The sequence below is a fragment of the Enoplosus armatus genome, chromosome 15 (assembly GCF_043641665.1).
Source record: "Enoplosus armatus isolate fEnoArm2 chromosome 15, fEnoArm2.hap1, whole genome shotgun sequence".
NCBI classification, from domain to species: domain Eukaryota; kingdom Metazoa; phylum Chordata; class Actinopteri; order Centrarchiformes; family Enoplosidae; genus Enoplosus; species Enoplosus armatus.
Window position 1 is genome coordinate 19797570 of NC_092194.1, and position 15190 is coordinate 19812759.

Consider the following 15190-nt stretch of genomic DNA (forward strand, 5'->3'; position numbering starts at 1 on the left):
TATAAAAATACACCTGTCTTTCCAGTCTAAGTGAAGCTGCGACAAAAACAAACTCGTCTCCCCCCTAACTGATAAATCAGAAGTTACCAGATACCTCTGCCAAATAAAACCATTTCACAATCCTAATTACCACCTGCAGTCGTTACGACATCTGGAATGTACAAGAACAAGACTCGCTCCACAGTTGAGGCCTTAAAATGTGTCTCATCAAGCAAAATTAACTTGATTTTCCCATTTTAGAGAGATTCTGTTTCATGTTGGATATTGTAATAAAGATGTCTTATAATCACATCTACTCCTAAGTTCCCACATCACATCGTGAGTTGCATACTGCACCAATGATTGGCTTTATATACAGTATATGTTCAGTACATGTTAAACTGAGATTTAAGGTGAGCGCAGAGACACTTCAGCAGGTGAATGTGAAAAACATCATTCTGCAGAGGGAAGCTCAAACATCCAAGTTACCGCTCACTGCCATTTGGAGGCGCCAGTGTGTGAAAAACAGAGGAAAATGGCATGTGTTGCTTCCAGTGGGAAGGTTAAATCGGACACACGAGAGAGGAGATTCTTGTAGATTTCCTTTTTGGGAAGAATGTTTTGAAAATATTAGATTTTATGTGTAAATCTGGGCGACCATTTTAAAGAGTTCAGCAGTGGGATAATGAATAAAGATACTAATGTCAATTTACTGGCTGATCTGTCTTAATTCTCTAAACCCTACCCACCTGGTATTCTGAGTAGATTAGAACAAACAAAAAATTATATTTGCAAATATTATTTGACTCAGGTCTGGTCCTCCAGCACCGGGCACCCAGTCAACCGTTTGATCTGCAGAGCCCTGCAATCGACATATGGTCACACACACACACACACACTTATTCAGTCAACCTCTTACACCACACACACACACACACACACACACACACTTTCTCACCTGCTCCTTGAGGAGGAGAGCCATGCGGTCGCACATCTGGTTTCCGTCGATGGAGGTGAGGGCGATGTAGAGGAAGAGGCCGTACAGGACGGGTTTGGGGATCCACTGCAGCGGGAGGGGCAGCAGCAGCACCGACACGCCGATGAAGATGTTGGCAGTCAGAGACGTCAGCCGGGTCTCCTTCACCTGGACGATACTGAGGAGACACACACACACACACACACACAATAACGCACACAAATGAATGGCTACTGGAAAGCACACAATTGTTTCATACAATGCAACAGACAACATTTTTCCCAGGATTTTCTTATCAGTGTTCCGGCACATTTTCCATTCGAAAACATCTCAGTTTTCTAGAGCAAATTTCCAGAGTTTGAGGGAAGTATATATTTGGTCTAATCTTGGACTGTGGTGAACAAAATCATTATTTACATATGACAGTATTTATGAAACATCATCGACAGGCCCTGTTTCTTCTTTTCATGACCGCCTTTGGTCCCGCACAATGAAAAACTCCCTTCACTTGTTCTGACGTCTTGACTTTGTCCTCTGATGAGTGTCACGAGATCTTATGGCCACATGGCTCCTCATGTTCTTTGTATTTAAAGCGTATATACATGTTCTATGATTACATATGGTCTAATTTAATGCCCATTTGTCTGTTTAGGCATCCTTTGATGCAACGTGTTCGTGGCTGTGCAGGCTGGGCTTAAAATGGCCTATTCCCTCGGTGTAGTTTTGTGCTGGACAGTGTCTACAATGTAGAATTAGGTTTGTCTTGTCTAGTGTATTGCATAAAGTGAAACATCCATCCATCCTGTCTGGAGAAGGGTGAAGCTAGTGAAAGCAAACGCATTCATTCAATAAGTGGTTCCTAACCTGGTGCTTAAGACCTAATTAAACATAATTAGTGAGATAGAAAAGAAGCTATTCTTCCTCTAACTTTTCTTTTCTTTTTCTTGAATAGCGTTACCTCTTCAGACCTCTAAAGAGTATTCAAATGAGACAATCTTAGTCTTTGGTTGAACAGTTCACAGCTCATGGCTCATATGCAACATGTATTGCTTCTCTTTCCAGGCTTCAAACTGAGGGAGACAGTACTTTTGAGGTTGTGGCTCCTTAACTTTGGAACTCTCTCCCTTTGAACTTTAGGAGACACTGTGGACACCTTTAAAAAGCAGCTCAAAATCCACCTCTTTAGACTTTATTTATTATATTCATGTCCTTTTCACTCTTCTTAAGTCTGTATTTTATGTCTCTTGCTTCATTTGCATTTTCATTGTGGAGCACTTCTGATGTTGATGTTCTGCTCTTGAAAGGTGCTTTATAAGTAAACCAACTTACTTCTTAAATGTTGACACATTAAAAAGGTTGGGAACCACTGCCTGAAGTAACTTTCTTCACAGAAAATCAGATTTGGACATTTGGAATATTAATTTCCAGACATATACTTCCAAGAGCCCTGGATTGCACATTTTTCTACAACCAATATCTCTAATTAGATCTCCTGTTCTTTTAGAAATTGCCCCCCTATGCCCCATTTATCACACTTGACTACTTAACAAATCCTGAATATATGCTAACTACAACTTTGCACATATCTGTCTGCCAGAATGATGAACTTAATCCTCTCATCTCTTAAAAACTCCCTCACCTCTTCCACCCGGAGAGAAAATGGTTAGTTACATAGTAATCATGCAATCAGGGAAGAGCAGGATACAGTAGCCTGCAACACCAAATTACAGTCACCACACGCTCTGAAGACGACCTTTAATTGAGCGTCTGATTAGCGCCGGCGATGAGAGGGCGGGCAACTCACGTCTCATAGAGATGCCCCCCCTCCACGCGCTGCTCCACAAAAGCCAGCTGGCGCACATGGAGGGTGGAGTGGGGGAAGGCGGCGTGCATCCAGGGCAACCCCAGCACCGACATCAGTATGTTAATGAGCCCAGAGAGCATCAGGTCCCAGTGATACGCAGTGCCCTTCAGCAACCTGAGGAGCAACACAACTGTTACAGTCAACAACAACATACTGCACCACAACAGCTCAAGGAAAACACACACACACACACACACACAGACAGAGATGTAAAAAGAAAATACAGTAATATTTAGAAGTGAGCACATGTGACAGTAGTCAACACACACAAATACAAAGGGCATCATTCTCCTAAGGTTAGCGGTGCCCTTCAACACAACCTGAATAAACCCGCTAATATGTTTCACTAATTCTTCTCATTCAACATTCGAGAGAATCCGTGTGCACGTTGTGCATCCTCTCGTGTTTTCATACGAAGCAAATCGATCGATATGTCACTGGTGATGACATCATAAGCCGAGCGTGACATTACAGTAACTTTACGTAAAAAAAAGTTGACTGCGACCTTTATGATGCCACACAACATTTTGCTGCACATGTTAGTGAGGGATCACTGCTGTGCATCTTCCCTGCCTCCCGCTCTGTAGGAGGGCGGTGTGTGTGTGTGTGTGTGTGTGTGTGTGTGTGTGTGTGTACGTGTCTGCGTGTCTTTTGGGGGAGGTTTAACTGTGAATAGGTTGTGTGAGGGCAGGCAAGTGTCTACGGCAATCGTTCTGTAAAGAAACATCAACACACTGATCATCCAAGCGTCCTGCTGATGCGCCCTTGAGCGTGTCATTGAAACCAGCACGCTGTAAATCACTCTGAATAACAACTTAAATAAATAACTAACTGGTTATCAAGCTGTATTTTCATCTATTATTCTTCACTGTATGTTTACTCACATAACAATGACAGATGTTTTAAATAAATATATTATGACAGAAAACAAAGACGAGATGCAATAAAAGGTCTGTGCAGGTGGAAAAAAAGTCCAATAAACATCTTAAATTTAAAGCAAATAAAGGAAAGCACCAGATAAGGAACAGAAACAGCCTCAACCTTTTCCACATGAGGGATGAAGTGATACAGCAAATACCAACCTTTGCTTTGATGTTAGCTAAAATCTGTTGTGGAGAGTAACTAAGATCACAATAGTAGAATTTATAGAACAATATGAAAATAGTGTTGAGCAGATCAATACTCTCAGAAAACACACTTTCTTACGCTATAGCAGCCTTTGTTTTGCCTTCCGGTGACATTTAGATTAATTAATTTCTGCGCAACAAATGTAGAAGATGAAAGGTTGAAATTCCATCATTATAGATTTTGACTGTAGGGTTGGTTGATGGCTGGTGGCTCTAAATTGTTCCGTCCAATGCAAATTTAGAAGAACAGGGTAAAAGCCCAACGTCGTGTTTTGGCTCTGAGGCTTCTTCAGAGCTCCCTGACTGCGACAATTTGACTCAGATGTCAAGTTTCTGGCTGAGTTCATCTCCTCTCCCTAACAGACCGGCAAATATCCGGTTTCAGCAGATCCCAAAGTGGGGTCAGTGGATCCCCAAAGGTCCTTGGTGGCTTTTTGAAGAGTCATGGAAAGAGTTTAAGCCACTTGTGACCTGGGATCCCGGGTTTCACCCTCGCTAATAACTTTAAGCCAGATAAGAAACAAAGCTCGAGATGGGTGCTTGGTAAACCTCTACCTGTTCTCTGGGGCATTGGTCAGCGAGACGACAATGTTCTGGTCGATGAAGATGAGGAGGGCCAGGAGGAAGCCCAGGCCCATGGCGCTGACAACGTTCATGGCTGACAGCCGCTCAAATGGGGCCACTTTGAAGATGGGCCGGTCATGAACTTTAAAGACGGGAACTGTTTAAAGGAGAAGAGAAAATATTACAACTACATGCTGAAATATTAGTCAATTAATCAATGACTCAATCGACAGAAAATAAATGGCATATGTTGATATTTTGAAACATCCGCTGATTCCAGCTTCTCTAATATGAGAATTTGCTTTGTTTTTCTTATTTGATAGTAAATTGAATGTGTTTGGGTTTTGGGGAGGACTCACTTTCGGCTCTGGGACAGTTTTCACTATTTTCTGGACAAAACAATAGATCGATTAATCGAGAAAATAACCTGCAGATTAACTGAAATATAATTTAAAAAATCCTTTAGCTGCACACCTAATCACAACTATTACTACACTAGTGTCATTCAGCAGTTAGATTTTTCTGAATGTGTTCTCACTTTGTTAGATAACAGCAGCTTCGGACGTGACCGACCTGATTACATCTCTATAATAGCTAAGTTATAAACACTGGTTTGGCTTAAATGGTGACAGGAGTCCATCTTCACAAACATATCTGTCTCTCAAACTGTTGTGATGACTCACGTTTTCACACCAACAATCGTTTCCTAAGAGTGGCTGGATGTTTTTCAAACGCTCGGTTCCTCATTTAGGACTGTATCCCCTCAAATGCTGCTGAATTAAGTGCAGTTGGTTAAATTTAGGAAGACATGACAATACAATAATGGGTCTATTATCTTATGACTTATTGTCTCTGGAGGTAAAGCACTTAAATTTAAATTCACTTGAGGGTTTGGCGCTGGTCTCTGTGTTTCTGTGTCGACCCCTGGAGAACAGCTGCTGCCTTGGCAACAATGAATGGAGATTCAAAATGATGCTAAACAATAGAGGATACAAACTGAAAATCTCCAATGTGTTTTGGCCTGTGCCTTGATTAAGGAACATAAAAAGACAATAAAGGCACCAAATAAGGTGTGTGGGGGGGGGGGGCTCGCAGTTAGACAGCCTGTCTTGGAAGTAAACAGGCTATAAGTTTGAGCCCTTCAGCAGGTCTGGACCAGAATCCAAAACCCTGTTGTGTAAATGTATCCCAAAACACAAAAAGACAGCTGACCTGCAACCAGCTTTTTTAAAATTACTCATAATTAAAACTGTGACAATAACAAACAAACTGTGCGCTGCAATTCAGAGTATTTTAACACAAAACACAGCTGCTAATCACTTCATCATTCATTAAAAAGCTGTGAGAAAACATATATGTGCATGTGGTGTAGAGTTTCCATGTGGGAGGAGATATTTTGGGCGTCTGACCATTTTCTGCATAGACAATAATGGTGACGGACAATTGTAGCATTTCAGGCACGAAACTCCCGGTCGAATCACACAAAAGATGAGCTACTGTGTTATAAAATATCTGGTTCTTTGATGCACAGTCAAAGGCACGAGTCCGTGTTAATAAAAAAGTAAGGAAGAGGTTCATTGGTGTCGTAGCGTTTAGAGTTGAGATAAGTAAAGCTGATGTCAGCGACATAAATCTACAGTGTCATTCAATTATTCAAAAGGCTCCCGTGTTTCTATGTTGAGAAATATTGAGGGTATTATTAAAAGAAAACGCTGAAATTGTCATTCAGGATGGGAAAATATTCCCCTCTTATCGACTCTATGGAACATCAAGGTCACGGAAACATGGAGGGTCATTACAGAGGCCATGTTTGTGATTTACACTGCTGCTCTTCAATTTAAAAATCTAAAATATCAATATAAAAGCTTAATGTACATACAGGATGACCAGAAACCTCACAACAACTCTGGTGTGCAACGTCTTGCTCATTAGAAATGACCACTGTGTACGATTTGATCCTGACAATTTCATAATAAAATGCAGCCATGACCACATTTCAACAAGGACCATGTGTACTGCAGTAAATCTAGGATGATGAAGGACCTAATTTCACTAAACTGTCTTGATTTTTAGAGTAAAGACTCCAGAGTTTTGCATGTTGAATCTCTCCTCAATCTAAAAGTGTAACGACAGTTTAGGTGAAAACAGACTGCGGTCACGTTTGTTGCAGGCCGATAGACACGCACACACTATGATTAGACTGTACAGTTTTATATGGCATGGAAAATCTGTAGCGTCTGGTGAAGCAACAAATGATACTAACGCTCGATGTCACTGAAAATGTAGGAGCCGATGAAGGAGAACAGGAGCACTGAGATCGGCAGGGCGCAGTCCGACATCACCTCCCTCACTTTGGCATGCAGGAATGGACTGAAAGAGAGAGAGAGAGAGAGAGAGAGTGGAGGAGGGAGTGAGTGAGGAGAGACAAATAATAGAGGAATACAATTACTGTGGACAAGACAAGGACAATGGCTGCAATCCTGACACTGCTTAAGTACCTTGGTTCGCCTTTTGCTTACACAATTGAATCTGGCTTTGAGGTTGATTTGATTACTGGGAGCAATCAGAAGTAGAATATTAATGCTTATTAAATCACAGGCTGGAACAGAACCTGCGACAGTAAAGGGAGCTTAGTAAGAGCCCGTCTGGAAAGTTCCTGCAAGCTCTGTCATTCCTGACAATCTTTAGAGTCAAGGGCCAACTCAGCAGTATTCGCTCTAGCCGGGAGTGTTCCCATCCAAACACGATTTAAACTTCTCCAGTGATTTATCTTAAGAGTGCTGCAGCGTTGCAGTGCTGAACGTACCTCCTTTTGAACTGGTAGAGGGTGTAGCCCATCCATAATGTCCCGAGCATCAGCAGGAGGCAGAGCACAGGCCTCTCTCGAGAGCACTGGATGAAGGATTCAGGGATGGCGCTGAGAGCCAACCCGGCCGCCACCTCGCTCCTGTTCCCCCTGAGCAGGTCGGCGCCCTGAGGGAAGTTCTCTATGCTACTGTTAGCCAGCGTTGGGGCATTGTAGTACCTGTGAAAGACTGAAATCACATCCACAGTGTTTAGTTAAGCTGAGAACGGACCTGAAATTACTACTTCCAGCTACATATGCAGATTTCTGGCTCTAGGGTTGCCTGCCCGTAGGTTGACATTTGTGGTCCTACTCATAGCATACATGGTTTGACACCAAATACCTGCAAAACAACTAAGATGGTGAACATTATACCTACCAAACATCAGCATGTTAGCATCATCATTGTGAGAATGCTAGCATGCAGTAATTAGTAATTACAGAGGAAAACACACTGAACGATGGTTAGACTTTGAGTATGGACTTGTTGCTCGGTTAACACCGAAATCCTGCAAGAAATCTTGTATGTGACGCGAACAAACAGCCTTTAAAAAAAGTTTGTGCTGCAATCAGGACAGAAACCAAAAAAAAAAATTTGTCGTTGGTAAAATGTTGGATAAGGAGAGACATGGGCGACAGGGACTGTAAAGTCTGCAGGGAGAGCAGAAGGAGGCTCATAAAAGTGAGATAAACCTCAGCTGAGCTGTGACTCTGCACTGAAACCTGATCGACTGGATCGTAAAAAATACTCGCTCGAGGCACACAGCGCCATTTTGCTTGTTTTTGGCTCACATACAGTAAATATAAAATATGTTTAAAATCATCTTAATGAGAATGACCAAAGGTCAAAAGATTAGAAACCTTAAACACCTTCCTTAAATCACTGCAACACCAGCTAGCTGTACCAGACTATCAGACCCGGTCATGTTGAAGGCTGGGATGTTAAACTCTGTAGAGCAATGCTTTTACAACTATCTTAAATAAGAGGAAAGAAATAATTTCTCTCATCGCTTTCACTAGAGAGTGTGTGACACGACCTGCATGCTGCTCCCTCCGCAGGCCTTCTCATCAAACCAGGAGAAAAGTTATGCAGCGAGCAAAGTTGTACAGGAGACTGGATACACACCCAAAAACGTATTCATTCATGTTACTGCAAAATACTCGGGACGAAAAGTGTCAACAAAATGGCATAGGTTAATGTTATGGTAATGGCATATGAGCTCGGAGCGTATTTTACAAATGGTTTCCTGAAAATTGGCAATCTCCAAAACAGGACAACATCGCATTCAAAATAAATTACATTCTGCTATCGTCATCTCATTTTTTGGAAATTAAATTGTGTAAAATATTTATGATATACTAAGATGAGGTGCAGTAAAGGCAGGGGTGGTGTAATATGGCTGCAGGCTGGGCTCGAAATCTGGATTGATTAATTTAGTACTCAGTATCTCTCTAAGTCTGTTGACCCACCAGAGTAACACTGGAACTAATGCGTTTTCTTCTGTCTGTCCAACACTGAACTCTCTGCAAGTCCCTGTTTCTAGAGGAGTTAACTAATCAGTTGTTTGGGTCTTGGTTGTTGTCTTTTATGGTCTACTTTCAGGTCATTCATGATGAGTTGTTTGTGATTACTGGAAATGTATATTTGGCATCATAATAATATTCAAAAATACACTTTAATACACTTCAGATTTTAAGAGATTCTTCTGAATGACTGCTTTCATCTGCAGAGGGACAATAATAGTGGGGACAAAAAACTGTTTTACAGTTTTTAATTAAAATGACTAAATGATTAGTTGAAGAGATCTTATGACAATCAGTCAACAAAGGATTCTTCAGTCGAGGACAGCCACGCTAATTAGTGAGCCGCACACTTAAATTATAATCTAAGAAATGCACCTATAACACAGTGTAAATGCTCATTCTTTTGGGGATCTGCAGATGTCTTGTAAAAATCAGACATGAGTTTGAGGCTGACACTCTGGCAAAGACAGGAGTGGTGGTGGGTCTGACAGCAGGTATGATGACTACAAGCTCTTCATTTACGTAGCCAAAGTGCCAGTAAAGTGGCAGGAAGAAGCCACGGGAAAGGCAACGTGAGACTGTGAAAACAGTGATGTAAACAAGCTGTAGGAACAAAGGGAAGAGACATCTGCGTGTCAGGAACTTACTTTTGACTGTGCCTTTCACTGCATCGACCACAAACGCGATGGAAATGAACAGAGCGATGACCTCCTCTGTCGACCTGCAAAAACACACAAACATGTCACAGAAGTGACAGTCAAGGCTGCTGTAGTACAGTGCAAAAAGAAACAAGGTGTTACAAAACTGTTGCTATGATATAAAAACAAAAACTAATCTTAATGGAAAAATAATTTCAAAGTATTGGTGAAAACAAAAATTAATCTTAGCAAATAACAAAAACACATAAACAGATCATATAAGTCAAAATGAATAAGTCAAATTATGAGTAAAAATCTAAATTCATTTAAGATACGATCAGAATATAAACCTGATATATTTGCTCATTTTCTTCATAGAGTTTGGTTGAGACAGGGCAGAGAGTCCTTCTATATAATATATGTTGTTTTTGGCTAAAAAGGGAAGCACGAGGAAAGATCTAAAACTCTGGACGTGTGCGAGCAGGGAGGGGAGCTTTCTTTAAAAACTGCTTGTTGTACAAAAGAGACAGACGTCTCTGTTGAGTGCCGGTGATTTTGCTGCAGACGCTGGCGTGACCACCCAATTTAAAACATTTCTCTGTTTGACGGAGAAGGAAGCACACCAGCAGATGAAAGAAAATGTAAGAATTGCCACAATACATTTGGATTTTTACTGAAATAAAAACAACTAAAAGTGAGTTCAATTTAAAAGTGTGAGTGCATGAGGAATACCTTTTGAAGAGCTTCATGAGCAGGCTGACGTTGAAGATCCCTCCCAGGATGAGGAAGAGGCAGTTCCACAAACCGATGCAGGCGTAGAAAGCTGGGAAGTCCAGGTTGTAGTCGTCACAGATTCCTCGGATCACTGCACACAGAAAAATGAGCACAGATCATAAAACATCTGAGACACGACTCGACCTTATTATCCATGTGCTCCAACAACATCAGGATACTTCAGGAGGAGTCGAACTTGTCTTTGAAGCAGCGGTGAACGTTGAACACTAACTTCACCTTGGTTGTAACTGTAGCGCCGAACGTTGAGCTAATCTGTGTAGTTTTACAACGTAGAAACATGAGGAAGAAATGCCTCATTTCTTTCACGTTATATCAAAATTCAGCCAGTTGTGTTGAGAAACTGTGTGTGACGAGCAAACAAAGAAACCAACAGAAAGAGACTGATCAATGTTGATTTAATCAATAAAATAAGAAACAAACTAGGTTAATAAGGAACAGTATTGATCATCTTTTTGTTACTCTGTAAATACAGATGCTTTAAAAGAAAAGAAATAACAGAAAATACAATTTCTGCTGCTGCTATTAGTGAAAAACTGAGGAAGAACTTTATTACAGATTTCTACATCAGCTATGGCGGAGATTGATTTTACACACACACACACACACACACACACACACACACACACACACTTTTCATTCAAACATAAAAAGGACAAAAGAATTGCAACGGGTTTGTTAAAACCATAACAATTTGGTTGTAATCTTGAGCAGATTTGAGCGCAGATGAGTTACGACTCCACAAACAAGCCATTGTTCTGTTCAGACAGGCTGCTGAAAATGTAGTATAATTATCCCCATGAGTATGTGCTTAGCACAGTCGTAACCCATTTACTTCAAAGATCATCACACCACAAATCCAACAAACAGCTTTGGTATTAAAACTACATCTTGGCATCGAGGTCGCTGCTTTTCCTCATCACTGCCCGATTCGGCAGCTTCCAGACGTCAAGATTGTTTAAATTCCAACCGACAAAACACCGCTGCTGGGTGAAAACCATCGAACAGTTTATGTGCTGTTGCCTCTCTGAACTGAATGTAAAGTTTGTGTTTGTTTATGCGATGAGCGAGTTTCATTGCGTAACATCAGCTTTCTTCGTTCCTGAAAAACGAAAAGTTTTTGGAAAGAAAATGTGCTTTTTGCTCGACTGCACCGGGAACATTTGGGGCATATGTGTGAACAAACAGCTCCATTACTCCGACCGTGGTGTTTGCTGGTAAAAGAGAGAGCAGATGAGGACGCAAGAGTTTCTAGCTGTTGTTCTACACGGTTGGGTGCCTCCTTCTCCTGATTTTTGACGTAATCTTCTTAGCACTCCACCCACCCCCAGCCTCCTTTTCAAAACGGCCATCGGCATAAACTGTGAAAAGTGTGAGTGTATTTTGGCTGAGCTGAGGTGAACGAAGGAGGGGAAGCCTACCGCTGATGAAGATGGCGAGGGGGGCTGTGGTTAGAGGGATGACCAGAGGAGAGCCGGCGAACAACGAGTAGATGACCCCGCCGATGCTTTGGCCGATGATGGTCTTCCGAACATCTGGACAGAGAGGACACACACAGAGACAACTCAGGTGGAAGTACTGATGTGGACTAACTAATGAGCACGAATGTCCGCTAGGTTCTTCTGCAGAGCTGAACAGAAGCTGAAGTAAATTTCCAATTAATTTTAAAATTAATTAAAACAGGGAATGTTAATATGATGCAAAAACACTTTCATTTTGCACCCATTTTAAAGCTCCACGAATCAACATTTTTATAAATGACATGACTACTTGCACCGTGAATGCAGTCACTCGGCTCTACGGAGCTTTTTTTAAGTCTCTTTTAGCTTTTTCTTGACTTGCGTCCTCAGAGCAGAGACTTCTGGATGTTCCAAGGTCGAGGCTGAAAAACTGAAAGCGATAATGCCTCCCCCCCCCCCGACTCTGGAACGTCCTTCCACCAATCTCAGAAATGCCAAATCAGAAGCATCTTAAAACCCATTTGTTTGTTTAAAGCTTTTATTTTGTGGATTATTTCTTGCCCTTTCTTCTTCCTGTAAAGCATTTTGTACATTCTCTTTTGAAAAGCGCTGTACAAATAAACCTTATACAGTACACTGCATATATATGTGATTATCTGATGAAAACAGTGGGACATCTGGAGGCTAAAGAGGCAGATATTTCTCTCAGCAGTTGGTGGAGACCAATCCAGAGCTAAAAGCAGTGTGAATGCTGGACTCAGGCCAGTCTAATTTCAGCTTCGTTCTTAAATAAATAATGTCATATCCTTGGAAAGAGAATTAATGACATTACTCATAATGCGGTATTAGTAGTTTATCCCCTGTACCACACTGTGTACACCCCCAGGTACACTGGTGCGCTTTAATCTGTTATTTCTGAGTCTCTGATAAAAATAATAGGCCAAACTCTTAACGTGAAGACAGGGATAATAAACAGGACGTTTAAAGTGTTCACATGTCTACACTGAAGCACGCGCTCATACCTATCTCGCCACGCGTGCTCTCGTCGTTGAGGGAGCCGAAAGCGATGGCGGGCAGGAGGATGGCAATGTAGAGGAAGATGGCTGTAGTCATGTACTTCAGCAGGGTTTTATTACTGCCAACTATACCTGAGGGGAGACCAACACAAACACATGAGCCATATTCACCTCATAATGGAGCGGAGGAGGCTCAACACTTTAATTTCAAAACGACAAAAACATTAACAGAGTTCATTATTCAGTGCCTCCACAATATGGAACATCCAGTGCGTACAGTGAAACTATTCAACACGGGCTCACTCTACCTACTGCCCTTTTTAAAATACGAGTCATTTGTTTCGGTTTCGTGCCATCCATCATTTTGTAAGAGCAGTTATCGCTTAAATCCAAATGATGGATAACTCATTTTTGGAATAATACACTTTAATTGGGCTCTAATGCGATCACAATGGTTTTGGTCCTGTGACCTTCATGAGATGATCATTATCTGATGACACTCACGAGACGGAAATATCTTGATTTGGTTACAGCCCGATGAATTTTGTTTTTGTGTGGATATTATGAAATTAGAAAGGACTGAAAGAGAGCATCTGGAAAGGAAGAAAACCAGGTCAATTCATCCAGTTTGATTAAGTAGTTCTCATCTTTTTAAAACACAAACTCTATGAATCATTTCCTTAATGGCAGCTAAAACATTCAGAAGTATTTATTGTTCTCTTTTTAAAACCACCAAATTGTAAAGGTCACGTAGCATCTGTACAGTTGAGTGGGATTTGTTGATAGACTGATTTGATGAGCCTGTTGAGATTGCAGCGGGAACGTACACGGCCACGTCCTTGTCCGATGACTTGGGACATTGCGATAATATTGGACGTACGGGAACATATGGGAGCAGCGAGACAACTGAGACAGTCATTTAGGCAGAGGAGACAACCCTAGATGTGACACAGATGCAGCACAGATGTATCTGAGGCAAAAGGTGACAGACAAATGAGGAGCTGCCAGAGGCACCCCGGTGTGGCATAATAAGGAAGATGATTCACTTTCACTACAAGTCCAGGTCCAGCCTACCATCTGTGAAGTCAGAGGGGTAGAAAGGCAGCCTGCGGCAAAAGTCCTCATAAATCCCCCGGCCGGCTTTGAAGAAATCTTTACACTGTGGACAGAAGGGAAAAGGTTAGATACTCAACAAGGACACAGAGTAACAGCAGCAGCAGACATGCCAGAGAGCGCCATCTACAGGCAGGGAACGTAAAAACCGCACATTTGACACTTGTGCCACCTGCAGCCCTGAAGTGCCACAACTGAAGTTTCTTTCATATTATAGCTGCTAGATTTTACGGTTTAAACCTGATGAATGTAAGAATTTAGTTGACTGGAGTATATTCTGCTGAATACTGGAGAAAGTACAGAGTTCACGCTGAAGGTTTATTTAATGCAGAGAACAACATGTTCAGTATGTATGTATCTAAATTCTGTCTTTGTCTGAATATTTGAACAGTAACCTTGAACTTTAAATCATTCACACGTTAAATTATTTTACACAAAGAGCAATAAATTACACATTAAATCACAACATCTTTTTGTTTTCCAGGCACAAGCTGAATTGTACTGTATCTACAATAAAAAAAAAACACCAATGGCACCAAAGGACTCATTACCTGCTGGTGTTGCAAGTGTTTAAAATGGGAGAAGCTTTGACTTTCTTTGCCTGTTGGTGGCACCGTCAACGTGTCTACATATGCAGATCCAAACTGCTGCTGCTAACAATGCAGCCGGCTAACTCACCTAAACCCATACACACAGTTTGTTTTCCCTTATTCACGTATAATGTTTACATTTTGCTCTTTGGCATCGAATGCAGGCCCGTCTTATCTACGGTGACCTCCCAAAAAATGCAACGGCACAAAAAGCCCGAGGCTGTATCCAACTCATACATTTTCTCTCATCCTGCTCTCTGCTGTGGACAACGACACAGTTAGATTAAAAATTGCCCATTTGATGATTCAGCTAAGACGCTGGTGATTCCACATGGGTTTCTCTGAAAGCTGATTTGAATCATCAGATTTAACGAGATCGTCCTGGAAAAAGCTTCAATTGCGTAATCCAAAACAAAAGTAAGCAGATCAGCGGGACCACATTTACATGTACATTTAATAAAGATCCCTGTGTTCCCAGAATGATCAAGGATGACAAGAGAGATGACAGCAACAGCGAGGGATAGAAGATTTGGAGTATTTTTAGAGAAGTCATGGGGAGGACGGTGAGGAGCCATGTGAGGCAAAAGGAGACATGAAGTGCTTCTTAAAAAGATGAGCTTTCAGGTTACAGAAGATTGGGCACAAATGTGAAGTCCTGACTGAGCTTATTAAGTAAATTATCCAATTACCAAATGTTTCATT

At 41.5% G+C, this 15190-nt stretch overlaps 1 protein-coding gene across 1 annotated transcript in view; it reads right to left on the bottom strand.

Annotated features, from left to right (window-relative positions):
• The window catches only part of slc4a11 (solute carrier family 4 member 11), a 70300-nt gene that overhangs the window by 2359 nt on the left and 52751 nt on the right, over positions 1–15190 (bottom strand). The window contains exons 10-19 of the mRNA XM_070920026.1: positions 13860–13944; positions 12792–12917; positions 11731–11844; positions 10250–10382; positions 9527–9600; positions 7317–7545; positions 6774–6880; positions 4502–4667; positions 2760–2933; positions 938–1133 (exon numbers count right to left, since the gene is read on the bottom strand). Coding sequence (XP_070776127.1) covers positions 938–1133; positions 2760–2933; positions 4502–4667; positions 6774–6880; positions 7317–7545; positions 9527–9600; positions 10250–10382; positions 11731–11844; positions 12792–12917; positions 13860–13944 — 1404 coding nt within the window. The remainder of the gene's footprint in view (positions 1–937; positions 1134–2759; positions 2934–4501; positions 4668–6773; positions 6881–7316; positions 7546–9526; positions 9601–10249; positions 10383–11730; positions 11845–12791; positions 12918–13859; positions 13945–15190) is intronic.